The sequence below is a fragment of the Diachasmimorpha longicaudata genome, chromosome 1 (assembly GCF_034640455.1).
Source record: "Diachasmimorpha longicaudata isolate KC_UGA_2023 chromosome 1, iyDiaLong2, whole genome shotgun sequence".
Lineage (NCBI taxonomy): Eukaryota > Metazoa > Arthropoda > Insecta > Hymenoptera > Braconidae > Diachasmimorpha > Diachasmimorpha longicaudata.
The window spans coordinates 13328905-13345461 of NC_087225.1; the positions used below are offsets into that span (position 1 = coordinate 13328905).

At 41.4% G+C, this 16557-nt stretch overlaps 2 protein-coding genes across 2 annotated transcripts; one reads left to right on the forward strand and one right to left on the reverse strand.

The window, feature by feature from the left end:
* Positions 1 to 80: 80 nt before the first annotated feature.
* LOC135161902 (TATA-binding protein-associated factor 172) lies at positions 81 to 13158 on the forward strand. Its single transcript, XM_064119885.1, has 5 exons — positions 81 to 1284; positions 2732 to 2777; positions 2880 to 3693; positions 4961 to 9568; positions 9809 to 13158. The coding sequence occupies exons 2-5, from the start codon at positions 2767 to 2769 to the stop codon at positions 10004 to 10006; spliced, it is 5631 nt and encodes a 1876-aa protein (XP_063975955.1). The 5' UTR covers positions 81 to 1284; positions 2732 to 2766; the 3' UTR covers positions 10007 to 13158.
* On the reverse strand, positions 10185 to 15862 carry LOC135162097 (alkyldihydroxyacetonephosphate synthase). Its single transcript, XM_064120242.1, has 5 exons — positions 15721 to 15862; positions 15096 to 15185; positions 14001 to 14281; positions 13240 to 13528; positions 10185 to 13156 (listed from the first exon to the last, which is right to left on the reverse strand). The coding sequence occupies exons 1-5, from the start codon at positions 15813 to 15815 to the stop codon at positions 12073 to 12075; spliced, it is 1839 nt and encodes a 612-aa protein (XP_063976312.1). The 5' UTR covers positions 15816 to 15862; the 3' UTR covers positions 10185 to 12072.
* Positions 15863 to 16557: the final 695 nt, after the last annotated feature.

Sequence of the window (16557 nt, forward strand, 5' to 3'; positions counted from 1 at the left end):
ATCGTCCAGTCACAGTGATTTCTAAATAATCAATCCGGGGTTGGCAAATTAAATTCTTTATCAACGTGAAGGAGATAACTCTCTCTATCAGTTGAAAAATAATAAATAAAAAATGTTTCAAGTGTTTGCGATTTTGGATAAAAATACTCAAATGGGAGCTATAATGAACAAAGTGTAAATCTGAAGAATTACAAGTGATAGAGTGGATCCCTTTGATTGTGAAAGCCACAAAGTGTAAAATTTCCATCGAACTAATTCAATAATCATTTTTTTCTGGAAGTAAATGGTTAAATTATTTATCGAGACTTTTATCAGCTTTCAAAAAGATGTAACATTTTTTTTCTAAAATTCCCTGTTTGCGAGGTGAAAGCTCAATTGACAAAAATATCACGATCATGAATAATGCCGACAGAAAATAATAAACCACGTCGTTCCTCAAAAATTAATTTTTCAGATAAATCTACAATTATAGGATATATGACCCGCAGATATCGGAGTCGCCGAAAAGACGAGGCTGCATTAAAAATGGGTATTCATCGAACTATTAAACAAATTTCATTAAAATTTCATGCAGCCTTTGCAACAATACCCTTGACGTCATATTGTTCTTTTATTCGGATTGGAATTGCCTACGTTACGACGACATTCATAATTGTTTCTCAAAAATCTAACAACAAATTGATCTTTTTCAATGAAAAAATTTTCCTCCACAATTCGTCATGTGCTGTCAATAAAAAAAAATTGCACTTTTTGCATAAGATGCAATAATTTAGATATCATGGAGACATAAATTGTCGAAGTCAAGCTTGCTTATTGCACCGTCCACTTTTACAAATGCTACAAATTAGTTTTATTGCGTTAAAATATAATAACAAAAATGCAATTTTCACCCGTTGAAATGGCGTGGAATGTCCCATTTCCATCATGAGTTTTCATAAAATCAATGAAGTTTATTGTAAACCTCTCTTAAGAATTTAACATCCCTACGAAGTCCATTTGGATTGGTCGAGTCTCCCCCCATTGTCCATTGAATTGGCCAATCCGGTCATAATCAAGGGACAAAACTGAGGTTCACCAGCAATATGGCTGTCAGTATAAATTTGATGCTTGTAACATGCCTTTCTCTCCGAAAAATTGCCAATTACCTACATACGAATGTATTATCAAGTTATTACAGTATCGTGATGTGACTAACAGTCGTCCAATTGAGTGGGAAACAGCAATGAGGGTCAGCTGATCGATAAATAATCGACAATTCATCGACAGCCACAGATTATAACACAGGTGGGACAGTGCGTTTATTTTTATTCACTAATCAAATACTCTTTGGCGTTGGGGTGAATCAAACGCGTCTTATTCTTGTTTGTACCCTCCATATTGTCATGCATTGACGATAAATTATTATTTTCATTGAATGCGATGGGAAAGCGAGGGATCTTTCATGATGTTTCAGCTGGAAAAAATATTTGAGCTCATTTTTTCAACCTTTCACTTTTCCTGGGGGAGTTCACTCGTAGCGTCACTATCGAATTCACTCCCCACTACCCATGATATCGATGAGAAAATCATATATACATGAATGTTTGGATTGTGGGATTTACAGTTACACGGAATTTCAGATATAAATTGTTTAACGTCGATGAAATCGCGGTGAAGTGGATTAAATCATGAGAGTGTCTGGTTAATGGAAAGCTAGGGAAATTTATGTTGTATTCGATGTAAAGTAGAAGTTGTGCATTGTTTATGAAGCGATATTTTCATTGCATTCATGTTAGGAGAGAAATTGAAATAAAAAATGGGTAGAGTTTCCCTTATGACGAGTTATTAAGAAATTTCTTCAAATCGAGGAATAACCAAAAAGAGAAATTCCATTTTTAATTGTTCAGAACTTCTCTCACTCGAAGAAAATTCTTTAGCTGAAATCGCAAAAGTCTTTTTGTGGATGAAGTCACTTGTGGTACCCTAAAATTGCCACAGAATAATTTTTTTGGTTGAAGAGAAAAAATTTTGAACGAAAAAAGTTGCAAGTTTTCGTAATGTCCTGTAATTCATAGATATACTGTTAAGACAGACGTCAAGTAATTCAGGGAGGGATGCAACGATATCATACAGGTCGTCAAATTTCATTCTGGCAATTTCGAGTTATTGGAGATGAAAGACGACCCATGTCGCCTTGCTCTTTTTCAAGTTAGCATAACTAGAAGCTGAGTGGTATACGAGTGTCTTTGATAAATATTTCTGATTTGCAAAAATAATTTCATTACAGAGATGCTCATCTAAAAAACTCAAAGTAATTTTATTATCAAAATTAAACAGTTGGAAATTAAATCTGACGTGAGAAGAAAAATGATTGATTCGCCATTCTCAACATATATGTTCATTCCTAATAGTATGGCAGTAAAAAGCAGAACAATATCCATGTAGAAAATTGTAAAGAGCATTCAAGATGGAATATCTAACAGGAAAAGTCATACCTCTTCCACCATCTTCTGATCTCATCTCATACAGAATTCATAGAAATGAATACAAGCTTGCTATCTCCCTAAATCACTATTCATCGACTGATACCCCATCCAATAGCTCCAATAGAAGAGTCCAATATCATTTTGAAAAAAAAAAATGACCTGAAAATCGTTAAAATCAGAGACTCCCAGGCATCAAATGCCCGAAATAAGATCAATCTGACCTCGCCAATCGCGAACGGACAATAACATAATTATGATTTTTCCAGGATTTCCCAACATCGACACAACATAGTCAAGAATCATGGCTTCAAGGTAAATACATTATCTCCAAAATTATTTCATCATCTACATAAATATTTATATTTACACATCCCCAAACTTTATCGACTCATTCCCACCACTTGTATTTGCCAGGCTCGACCGACTGTTTATATTATTGGAAACTGGCACGAACCCGGTAACAAAACGAGCAGCTGCGCAGCAACTGGGAGAAGCCCAGCGTCTACACCCACACGAGCTCCACCACCTGCTCGGTAGAGTCTCAACACTTCTGAAGTCACCACAATGGGACACACGAGTATCAGCGGCGCAGGCCATCCAGGCGATTCTGGCCCAAGTTCCCGTTTGGGAGCCAGAGCCAATTGAGAGGAAACCCCTGGACGAAACTACAAATGGGAAACGACAGAAGGACCTCCAGAGGAGTCACCTGACCCTCCAGGGTTTCGACATGGGTCAAGTCCTGGCAAAAAGCTCTCATTTAACAGGTTCAGAGGGCAGTGAATATGACCTTGTGATAGCTGAGGGTGAGCAGAATCCTCTACAGGGCCAGGGCAGTCAGGTACTAGCTGCCAAGCTCGGTCTCCACCCAAGACTAATGGGAGTAGATCCCTCAGAGCTTTTCACCCCAGAGGACCTGACTATTCCCCCTCCGCCCCCTCAGACTTCGAAAATGTCCATTGACGAGACCCTGAGCGAACCTGGAGGCCTTAGCAGACGCGAGATGAATAGAGCGAGACGCAAAGCTAGACAATCGATGTCCAAACAACGATCAAGAGAGCCTGATGAACAAGAGTCGAATGAACAGATGAGGAAGAAAATTAAATTAGAAGATCCGGTGCCGATTGAATCCTCCACGAATGAGGGGAAGGTGTGCGAGGCAGTATCTGTTGGGGCTGTGCCGGATGGCACTGGCTGCTGGCCCGAAACTGCCATGGACTGGCCACTGGAGGTATGCAAATTAGTCCAGGCGACTGGCTCAATTTTTAAAGAGATTTTGCAATTGTCGAATGAAGAACATCACTCGTGTGTAAATTTCGGTCGAGATGAGCACAACTACAGACCTTGGCATAGGTCGTAAACTTGAGACTCATTAGAAGCGAAAGTTAATCATGGGTATCGTTAGATATTATTACTTAAGTAAGAAATGAATTCATGGAAAAGATTAATTGTTCACTGAATGAATTCGGTGGGAACGCGAAAAGTAGTGTACTCAAAAATGCGGTTAATTTTTTGCACTAGCTTGTGTTCAATATTATGCAACTTGGAGCGTGGATTTGCAGTCTTTTACTCCTTGATTTCGTTGTGAGATAGATAATGCGCCGACAAAAAAAATTGAAAAATTAACATTCAAGGATTTCCGCGGAAAAATAGTCAAAATGATTCATGCGGAAAAATTAAAATCTAGTGACTTTTTTCCGTTTCCAATTGTCAATGGATCTACTCCTTAGCCTTGGATTGCAGTGTATTGCTTGCTTTTCATACATTTTTATAAGTTTTTCAAAAACTTCTAAATGCTTTCGATCATATCAGGTTTTGAAATGATTCCCAGGTTCTTTAATTTCTTTCGCAGAACTGACAATATATTAAAAAAACAATAATGAATAATTGGAGAACCAATTTCGCGGTCGGAATACCCCGGAACTTTCACAATTATCGGATATTTGCTGAATGTTTCATTATAAACACATGAAATCGAGTTTTGCAGACTGAAGATTCCGCGAATGTAACATGAGGGATTTTTCTGCAAAACTTGACACACATTTTTTTATCTTCAGAGTCATATCTACCAAATTTTGAACGTGTAAATTATCAGCACGAACTGGCAATCTGATTCGCTGACATGAGATTGGAGGAAATAATTGTGGGAATTTATTTACACTTTCGATTGATTACACAAATATGTTGATCTTATGTTTTCTTCCTCATTTGTCATTAATCTCATAACATGCAGAGACAGTGAAAAATCGTTTTCCAAAATATTCTGTATTTATTTCTCATTTTAAATGGAAACTTTGTCAACGTGATTTGCGTGGGCAATATCATAAAACACGAAGAAAGTATATTTTATTATCGAATTAGTGGAATGTTAAGTTGAATAATGTGAAAGATTTGGTTTTTATGAGAAAAGCTCACCCAATTTTTTGGAGAAATCAAATACAAAATACTTAGTACTTCCGATATGTTTTTTTATGTTTTTTTTGTATGTATTTCCCCAGGTATTCAGTGAGACCCTCTGCCAGGATCTATTCAGTCAAAAATGGGAGATTCGTCATGGCGCAGCAACAGCCTTACGAGAGTTAATTAGAATTCACGGAAAGGGAGCGGGAAAATCTCGAGATCAAACTAAAGAAGAGATGGAAGAGAGTCACCAAAGGTGGGTGGTAGACGCAGCCCTGAGGCTCCTCTGTGTTCTTGGTCTCGACAGATTCGGTGATTTCGTGTCCGATCAAGTGGTAGCCCCCGTGAGAGAGACCTGTGCCCAGGCCCTGGGTTCCCTCGTTCGCCTGATGCCGCCCACCGAGGACACAGGGGTCCTGGGGATTCTCAAGGTCATGTTGAAGCTCCTGAAGCATGACGAATGGGAAGCCCGACATGGCTCTCTCCTAGCCCTGAAATATCTCCTAGCTGTTAGAGACGACTTGCTGGAGCAGTTGCTCCCTCAGGCATTTCCCGCTGCCATGAGAGGTCTGGCAGATCCTGTGGACGATGTGGGAGCCGCAGCAGCTAGTGCTCTCATCCCAGTAGCCTCATCTCTCCCAAAATTACTGAAACCTGAAGAGCTACAAGCAGTGGTAGCACGACTTTGGGAGCTTCTTCGGGAACAAGACGACCTTGCAGCTGCCTGCAACAGCTTCATGGGCCTTCTCGCAGCAATTCTGTCCCTCCCTGCAGCTCGCGCTTGTCTGTCCCCTCAGCCTCTCTCCGAAGTGCTACCCAGACTCTGGCCTTTTCTGAGCCATTCCAGCTCGAGCGTACGAAAAGCCACACTCCAAACCCTTCAAACACTGACCGGTGAGGACACAGACCACTTGGAGAATCGAAGAGAACGATGGGGTGAGGAGGGAGGAATCGTCCTCCAGGAAGCTCTTCGTCATGTATTCCAACGAGTCTTGATCGAGCACGTGGCAGCGATTCAGGAAGTAGCTGAGAATGTCTGGGAGAACTTGGCCGTCAGAAGTGACCTAGAGCTGCTTCTGCACGCAGCTTGTCCTTTAGTTAGCACTTGGCTGTGTCTAGCGATGCAGCCAGACCACGCACCTTTCAACCCTAGTCTCCTCAACCCCATCATGATAACGAATCCCCCCAAATCTCTTCCCAAACATACTAATGGAGATGGACAATCAGACTCAAGTAGCTCCTCGCTCAGCATCAGTGGTAAGTCCACCTCAGAATTGAAAGTTTATATCGGGGGTATTGAAACAGTTCCCCAGAACATTAGACTATCAAACACTGTGAGAGCCAGAATAATGGCGTCGAGAATGTTGGGGCTCCTCTCGAAATATGTCGTGCAACCTGCTCCAGGGGTTGTGTACACCCCCGACATCCCTAGTCCAGCATTATGCTACGCTCGTGTATTATTAGCTCACCTAGCGACGCGTTCAGCCCTCCAGAGAGCAGTGGTTGGACTGACAATTGCCCACTGGGCATCACTAGACCATCCTAATCCCCCAGAGATACCAGACATCCTGAGGGACAAACTCCTAGGGTGTCTAAACGAATGCGTCTACTACGATGAAATTGCAGGAGCATTTACAAGGCTTCTCCACGAAAGCAAGGACTATGTCGCAACGTTGAAACATTACAAACTTTCTCTACCTGTGGATATTGAGAATTCAGGCTCCACTGTGCTGACATTAGACCAAATTGCAACGCTTGCTGGGATGCCGGTCGGGACAATTCAAGTGATCTCACCCACTGGCAACCTAACCCCTAACAAACTCAAACCAAAATTGATAACTGAACTTGAAGAGCGAAGGAAAGCACTCGAAGTTGGAGTTACAAGCACAGCTGCCCAGCAGCAGAATCTCAATACAATGGCCATGGCTGCTCTGGCAGGAGCTGCAGCAATGCTCCATTGCCTTCCAGAGCCACCCAGACCTCTCAATCCTTTAGTCAAACCATTGATGGAAGCCATCAAACGTGAGGAGGACGAAGATCTGCAAAAACTTGCTGCTAAACATTTGTCACATCTCGTTGATCTCTGCGTCGAGCGGACACCCTCACCAAATGCCAAGATCACCACGAATCTCTGTACATTCTTGTGCTCGGACACTGAGTTCACACCTAGAGTGACTGATAAAGAGACTGATCCATTTGATGGTATTTTGACCCTCAATAACCGGCAGAGACAGGCAGAGAGGATGACCTACAGTCGTGGCACTGGTGTTGGTGGATCTGGAGGAGGAAGGGGACCGGGGAGGCCTCCAGCGACAGATATTCCTCTGGAGGAACTCCTTGCGTATGAGGAGCCAGAGGCCAAGGCCTCTAGAACTCGACGAAGAGGGGCGACATTAGCTCTGACAGCCATAGCTGGATTAATTGGAGCGAGATTGCCATCGAGGTTGCCTCATCTCTGGGATATCATGGTGGTGAAGAACCAGAAGAAAGAGGAGGTCAAGGTTGTAAATGAATCAAGTGATGTGAGTGAGAGGGAACGAGTCAACAATCTCATATTTGGACTTCAAGTCTTGGAGATTGTTTCACCTAGTCTTGATAAATCATTATTGCCACCGGTTTTAGACTGTTTACCGAGATTATGTAGTTTACTGGAGCACGAGTATAAGGGGGTGAGGCACATGGCTGCCAGGTGTATCGCGACATTGGCTGTGTTGAATACTGAGAAAACTATGGATTTTGTTGTTAAATTGGTGGTTCCTTTGCTAGAGACAAGAAATTCCGGTGCTGGAGAGACAAAAGCCAGCTCGCATGTTTTAGCAGCACCGAATGAGGTTGATGTTCGAAGACAGGGGGCTGCTGAGGCACTCACCTGGATCGTTGATAATCTCGGGGTCAATGTCGTTCCGTACGCTGTGTTGTTCATGGTTCCATTGCTCGGAAGAATGTCTGATCAGAATTATGCTGTTAGATTAGCCTGTAATGCAACATTCGCAACACTAGTTCAGCTGCTACCATTGGATCCAGGGGCCATTTCTGATCCTCCGAATCTCGTGGACGAGAAGGCCCAGGAGAGGAAGTTCTTGGAGCAGCTGTTGAATCCCAGAAGTATACCAGACACGCAATTGACAATTCCAGTGGCTGCTGAGTTGAGATCTTATCAACAGCAGGGTTTGAATTGGTTGGACTTCCTAAATCGATATAAGTTACATGGGGTTCTTTGTGACGATATGGGACTTGGTAAAACCCTACAGACACTCTGTATCCTCGCTCTGGATCACCACAGGAGCACTCATGCACCACCAAGCCTCGTTGTTTGTCCACCAACTTTAACGGGCCACTGGGTGTACGAAGCTGAGAAGTTCCTCCGAGCCGAGGACCTATCAGTTATTCAATACGGAGGATCCCCACCAGAACGAGAAAAGCTGAAGCCTCGGGTCTCTCATTATCGTTTAGTTGTAGCAAGTTACGACATTGTTCGCAAGGACATCGAATTCTTCGAAAATGTCCAGTGGAACTATTGCGTTCTCGACGAGGGGCACATAATAAAGAACGGAAAAACAAAGAGTGCAAAGGCCGCAAAAAAACTTCACGCCTATCATCGTTTAATCCTGTCAGGTACCCCAGTCCAAAATGATGTTTTAGAACTCTGGTCATTGTTCGATTTTCTCATGCCAGGATTTCTCGGCTCTGAGAAACAATTTGCAGCGAGATATTCCCGACCGATTCTCGCCTGTAGAGAGCCCAAAGCTGGACCAAAAGAGCAGGAGGCTGGAGCCCTGGCGATGGAAGCCCTTCATCGTCAGGTTCTTCCGTTCTTGCTGAGACGAAACAAGGAAGATGTCTTGAAGGATCTTCCTCCCAAAATCACTCAGGATTATTACTGCGATCTTTCACCACTGCAAAAGAGTCTTTACGAGGACTTTAAGATGCGTCATTCAGCTACTCTGATTCCAAACTCATCGTCGAGCTCAACCACAGCTAATCCACCTAGGGGACACGTGTTCGAGGCTTTGAGGTACCTCAGGAACGTCTGTAATCATCCTAAATTGGTCTTGGGACCAAGACATCCACTTTATCAGACAATTTGTGGACAAATGAAGCAGCAGCAGACGACACTAGCGGAGATTGAGCATGGAGCCAAGTTGCCAGCCCTCAAACAGCTACTGTTGGATTGTGGTATTGGACAGCAGAATCAAGCGCTGCAGAAGGCAGCACAGCCTGTGATCGATGGACAGGCACAGCAGCAACTGGTTAGTCAGCACAGAGCTCTGATTTTCTGTCAACTGAAGGCAATGTTGGATATTGTGGAGAAGGATCTGCTAGCTGTGCATCTGCCTTCTGTCACTTATTTGAGACTCGATGGAGGAGTACCTGCAACACAGAGGCACGCTGTCGTGGCCAGGTTCAATGCTGATCCTTCCATTGATGTGCTCCTATTGACGACTCAGGTGGGAGGCCTAGGGCTAAATTTAACAGGTGCTGACACTGTTATCTTTGTCGAGCATGATTGGAACCCGATGAAGGATCTTCAGGCTATGGACAGGGCACATAGGATTGGACAGAAAAAGGTGGTCAATGTTTATCGGCTGATTACCAGGGCTACTGTCGAGGAGAAGATCATGGGCCTTCAAAAGTTCAAGCTCCACACTGCTAATACCGTCATTTCCACTGAGAATGCAGCCTTGGAGACTATGGGCACCGAACAAGTGAGTAAAGAGCATTATTTATTTCATTTATGGGGAGGCAATACTTTTCAAATATTTATAGGGGTGAATTTTCTGCTGATTGGAGCGTAGTTTAATTTTTTTTGAAGGAAGATGTTCACACTCTGCTAAAAGATTAGATTAAAAATAGAGAGAGTATTTGGTTATTATATTTTTCTAAGCGTATGAAGTAATTTTTTCGTCAATATTTCTTACTGATTGATTTTTATTTTATTCTTACAGCTGCTGGATCTATTTTCATTAGACAATGGAAGAGAGAGAAAAACCGATGAGCTGGGTATACCTCGGTCAATGAGTAATGTACCTGGATTGAGCAAAACGGTGTTGGAGATACTGCCAGAACTCTGGGAGCAACAGCAATACGACGATGAGTACGATCTTGACTCATTTTTGTCGACGCTCAAGGGTACCACCAAGTAATGACAGGGAATTGAAAACACGAAGAAACATTACAACGATATATGTCAAGTAAGAATTCGAAGACTTCTCACTTATGTGACAGCCATAAAACTGTCAATTAAGGCAAAAAAATACTATTATCTATGTCAGATCAATTATAAATATTAAGGATATGTTCAATTAAGTAAGTTACGATGAATAATTTCTTTTGTTTGTTTATTTATAATAACTTATAAAAAAACAAGAAAATCATCAATACAATTCCGTATTTGTACCAGAAAGGTGTTTCAGTTATTCCTCACATTCCTCTTTAAATTTCTGCGCTGGGGACAGACATGATATTTATTTCATTACAGTCAGTGATGTAGCCATAAAATTTTCCAACGCCCTGTTATGGGACTTCAGTATTTCTAATACCGTGAAAATTTTATTGAGTGCATGTCTCTGTCTCTAGAAAATGTACAATTAATTTTTTGTACTCATCTTTGGTGATCACAGACCATCTATAGGACAGCATTAAAGTTCAACTCAATTTGGCACTAAGTTTATAACTGCATCGTTGACGGCAAAGTTTTTTGCAAAAATATCTCTCAATTTAAAGAAGAACGGAACATTGTAGAGCGATGTGAAATCTACAGGGTACGTTATTTGTGAAATTGTTGCGTTTCCTATACATTCAGAGATATTTGGTCGAATTTCGACCCTCATTCCCACAGAAGAGTAATTCAATTCCCATACACATCCGCAAAAATTGAAACTTCCTGGTAACTCTCACCATAAAAAAGTTAGTGGTCCATCAGAACCTTCAGATCGACGCTATGAATAAATTCTTGAGTCAAGAATATTTGGGCTGTTATAAATTGTAAAAAAACGCTTGGAATCTTGATACCAATTTTGTGCCAGACTCACTGGTCTGAACAATTGCACAGTTGCGTTATTGTATAGCTACTGAAAATGGAATTGAATAAAAGAATAGGAAAAATTATTGAAAAATAGCAGATACGTATTGTCAATTTTTCATTGTAAAAAATCAATGAATAAATATGTGTCCCATATTTGTAATTAAATTTTCATATATAAGTGTAAAAAATTCTTATGAGACTTCAGCCCACAAGAGGGCAATGTCAAGATCAATAGTTAATTTATCTTTCATCCATACGGATGGAAAATTCCATTGTCAGAATTGGGCAATTTTCAAGGAAAATGCTGACATCCCATGCTTTCTTGGAAAGCCAAAAAATTCCCTAACTAGGACAAATATTCTTGATCCAACAAATATTATTGTTAATACAATAGCAAGATGTGATATCAATTCTAGTCATCTCCACATTATTATAAGTATTTACAGAATATCCCGAAGCCTAATCACCGCATTGGCATTTCCCTGGAGATCTATTTTTAACGAAATTTGAAAGTCCACAGGGCTTTCCTCAAACATTGCTCGATCTTGGGATATTCCTATCGGGGGGAGCGCCATCCCTTGTGCCTGTAAGGTTTTGTATTGCCTTTTCGCCCATACAATGTGGGATTGCATGAAAAAGGTCCATTTGATCTCACTTAGTATAATTAACATATTCACTATACGATTCCCTCTGAATTGCGATTAAAACCAATCTCTCAATTGTGTGTCTATTCTTTCCTAATTCTCTTACTCTATCGGGGCGGTTTTTGGCATAAACTTTGGTCTATGTGCTCGAGGTTTATCGGAGTATAAAGATTTCAACAACACCAAAGGACCTTTCTCACGTCTAAGGGGAGAGAAAACTGATCAAAATCTTAAATCGGGTTATTGCATGATGTTTTTTTATTGCAAAAACTGATAAATGTAAAAATTTGATGGAAAATATTCGACATGCATTTTTTAATTTTCAAGGAGACAGATCTAATATTTTTCATTAGATTTTCATATCCAACAGTAAAAAAATATCATGCAAAACTCCAGTTTTATAAAACGTGTCCTGATTTTTCTCAACGGTTTCCAGTAAAAATGCCACAATGATATTATAAATATCCAAATGTTAAGGACCAAATCACCACAGAAATTTTCTCCTTTCCCACGAACCTCAAAAACAAAACCTCCTAACATCTTACAATTTGGCTCTATAGTGAGGATCTAAATTCCCCGCAGCAAATATATTATGAGGATCCAAATACTGCTTAGTAGCCCTGTAGAGCCCAAGCCCCGCATCCCCCACAGCATCCGGATAAAACCTCGCTCTCATTTTCCCCACCCCATGGTGATGAGATATCGAGCCCCCACTCGCCAGTATTTCAGCCCTGGCATTCTCCTCAATGTGCTCATAAGTTTCAACCGGATCCTTCTGCCCCAGATAAGTAAAACCCAGATAAAAGTAAATGCAGCAACCAGCGTCATAAGTCTGGGTTACCCGACAGGAAATTAAATAATGGGTAATTCCCATTTCTTTGCAATCCCTCGCCACTCGTGATTTAACATTTCTGCAGAGTGAGGAGGCACGTGACCAGGGAACAGACGTCTCAAATGACTCTGAGAGGACTCCGAACTCAAGCCCAAGGTCCCTGATATAGGCGATGACGAAGGTCAGAATGTAGCCACGTTCACCATTTGTATCACCAGCTGCCAGGCCCCCGAATTCCTTAGCTATTGCATAAATTTTCTTCTCCTGATTAGCAACTTCATTTGCCTCGTAGCCTTCGAACAGTAAAGTCGCTACACAGACACTATCCCATTTGAAACCCTTAACTTTGGTGACATACGCCTGCTTCAGAGTCTGCATTATTTTATCGCTGAAGCCCTGCTGGGGCCTGAGGGCCTGACCAAAGCGAAACTGCTCATTGTCCATCAGTCGAATACTGGCGGGCTGACAGCGCTGTTTCGCTACCTCTCTCATAGCTTCCACTCCACTCTGAAAGTCTGGGAAAATTATTGAGCCGTATTTCACAATCTTGGGGAGGGGTCGGATCTTAAGGACGACATCGGTAATAACACCGAGGGTGCCTTCGGAGCCTAGAATCATGTGGTCGAAGTCCGGGCCACTGGAGATCCTCGGGACTTGGGCATTGTGCTCCAGGGTGAGGGTGGACTCCTCGGTACGAGCGGTCACCATTCGCACGCGTATCACCAGGTCCTCTATATTACCATAGGTATTCTTCTTCATGCCACTGGCCCGTGTTGCCACCCAACCGCCAAGACTGAAATCAAAAAGCGGTTTTCCAGAAAATCAGGTAACGTCCAAAGTTTTACTAGTTCACTAAGATCTCAAACGAATCATCACCTAGAAAATTCATAAGAATCTGGTTCATGTCCCGTGGTGAATCCCCTCAGTCTCAGCTCCCTCTCAAGATCCTGTCCAATAATCCCCGACTCGCAGCAAGCAACAAGATTATCCCGGTCAATCCACAGTATTCTATTCATTTGTGAGGTATCCAACGAAACAATAGTTCTTCTCTCATTCGTAGGGCAACTAGTAGCCCTGCTGACGCTAGTCCCTCCCCCGATAGGTATACAAGCAGCTCCATACTTCACACATATCCTGATGATCTTTTCCACATCGTCATGGCACTCTGTAGCAAAAAAAAAATGTAAATCCTTGATCTATACCGATGCTTCCAGCCATTACATTTTTTTCCTCGACATGCCAACTCAAAGACGTCAGATTTTTTCCGCGTCGTATATTTACATTACTGTCTGAACGGAAGAATGACGATCCTTTGCAAGTGACTTTTGAAAGTATATTGAAATTAATTACTGGGAGGCCAGCACGATGAATGCCCCTGATGACGTAACTCTACATTCCCTCAAGCCGTCTGATAAAGTTAACGTTTGTATTGAAAGTGCCCGGCGGGTAATTATCGTCATATCTTATCACTGACAAGGCGTAAAAAAATATAGACATACGTGCGTGTCTTGGGAATACTCTGAGAAATACTCTGTGGAGTTTCTAAACTCGAAATAATTCTGGCTTGAAGAGTACAAATTTGACTGGTATTGTGGTGAGATTTTGTAAAGAATTCATTGAAATAAAAGTCTACGTACTTGGCCAAAGAACAATGTCAGGTAATCGTTCGATGTGTCCTCGTTTCAGTTGATACATTTCCCTCAATGTGTGTCCATGGGCTCTGAAGAGCCTGTCCATTCCATCGGTGGAGTACGTAATTTTTAACTCTTCAATGGCATCAACAAACTCCTGAGATATAATGGGCTCTGGGAAGGTGGTTGGTAGGGGTTGTGGTGGTGTCCTATTCTCCAAATCAACTCCAAAAACATCTTTCACCCACTGGGTGAAGTATGGAAGTTGAAGATTGCCAATGGGATACCTTGAGCAGTTAATTATATTTATTTTTCATGCAAATATATCATTGTAGAAACACAAAAAATGGTTGTCCATAGTGAATGTATTTATGAAATCATCCTTTGAAAAGCAAACAATGTTGTGTTGCATGAGTTTACTCATTACATAAAGAAATTCATTGGGTAAATAGTTGGAGCCGAAAAGTGGTCCTCGAGACGGTCATCGTGTATTCATGTCAATTTGTTTTGTTCATTTCTAGGTGTGGGAATGCTAATGTCAAAGGGAAACTTATTTATTCAGGTATTACAGCATCGGGATGTTTTGTGTCAAGTGTTTTATTTTTCTCTGCAAAAATGTTGACGTTGCAGGGAGGCAGGAATAAACTGTGGTATACGTGAGTGCTAATTATCTGATGAATTTTTTTTTTAAAAAGAAGACAGTTTTTATGCTTGCATAGAGATTACGTGACAGAAGGACGAATTTAAAATTGAGATTGATTCTTATTATGCAGTTCTAATGGAAGAGGATGGCTCTAGTGGAAATAATTAAAGGGTTTGGACGGTGTCATTAGAGGAGTCAGGAGGGAAGGGGTAAATTGTGACATGTTGACTTTGATACTTTATGAGTTGTGGATTTATCTTAGGAATGGGTTATTTTATCATGTTCTCTGTGTTTAAAAAAGGTGCCCCAGACGTTCAAATATCCTTCAATTTAGAATTTCTATTCTCTAAATGAACTTGGACATAATTATAGAGACCAAGTCGTAATTAAGAGAGATAATTCCTGGTCGAATACCAAGCATTCTTTATTTATGATAATGTTAAAACAATTGCTCTCACCTGGATCCAGTGAACTCGATAACCATTTTATCATTAACCTGGAACTGCGAGTCTTTGTAACCCCATCCATTCCACTTGAGCAATTCTTGTCTGAAACGAAAATAATTATCTCTTTAAAGAAATTGTCGTTATTAAACTTCACAAAGAAACTGAGGAATGAGAGATCTTTTAAAATGAAAAATGTGGAGATGTAAGCGCGCTCAGAGCTCTCGAATTACCCCCAATAATATATCGCCCATTCATCTCCACCGAATTACACGTGACATAATCCTCCAATCAATTTCCACCTTCAAGCCGGTCCATCTCAGCGGCAAAAATTCGAACCCCAAGTCTAAACAGCCCAGCAAACGTTCGCTACCCTCCACTCAATTGATCCACTTAGATATCTAACCCCAACTGCAGGGGTAGTTGAATACCTAAGCCGTCTCACCACCATGAAACATTTTCGTTACATTCGCCGATCGATTCCTTAAACCGAGGGAGAGTGACCGGGTGACTCACGATTGGCAGAATGCATGCATCAACTTCAGTGAAAAAAATATCTGAATGTCCACACAATCATTCATTCCTCCCCAATGTGTAATAAAAAAATTAATAATATCGGATTTGTATCCGATATACTGACCTGGTTCTGGGTATAACACTCTCCACACTCGTGGGCCCGGTAATTCCCTTGGCATCGCCACCGACCGGCTCAGAAGCTCCTGTCTTCCTCGACATTGTTTAAGCACAATTCAACAATAATTCACTGAATAAACTTTAGCATAACCTTTCAATTCACCCCTGTCAGTGAATTTTCACCATGAAAAAAAATATCGTCAACGTCGATGCACATTCGACCACGGTATCGCACGTACTACCGACTCAACTATTTTTCCCCCTCGTGCACACGAGTAATTCCTAGTCGTCGTGCACCACGACACCGGTTAAACCAAATTTAAATCGATACAGCCCCCGTCCGTTGTGCACGCTCCGCCCATTGTGTGAATGTATTGGCTCCCTTGCTCCCCCAGTGAGTTGCCATATGACACATGTGCACGAGCACTTTGGTTTTATCGAAGAGAATTCTCGCGTAAATCATATGTAGATAGCCGACCGGTGACTGTTTTTTGCAAAAGCAATAAATTCTATCGTTTGTACTAGATTTGTACCCGTTTGTAGTGAGCTGACAATGTTTTGTTGTCTTCTCATTTAATTTTAAATAAGTAATGTACGTAGTGACCTCTGTGCGCCACAGGTGGACCCCGCATTCCCATCGGCCATCTTCATGCACCTCTATATGCACCTCTCACCCTTTCTATTCAACATAAGTACTAACCTCTGTGTACTTTCATCTCAGCACAGTCCTGTAAATAGTACGTGGATTACTTCAAACGACCCGAAATTAAAATAGAAAAGAAAAAACTCAACCTCCAAAAATGGATAAAAATTATGGATAAAAAACATTCAAAAATTCCTTGAT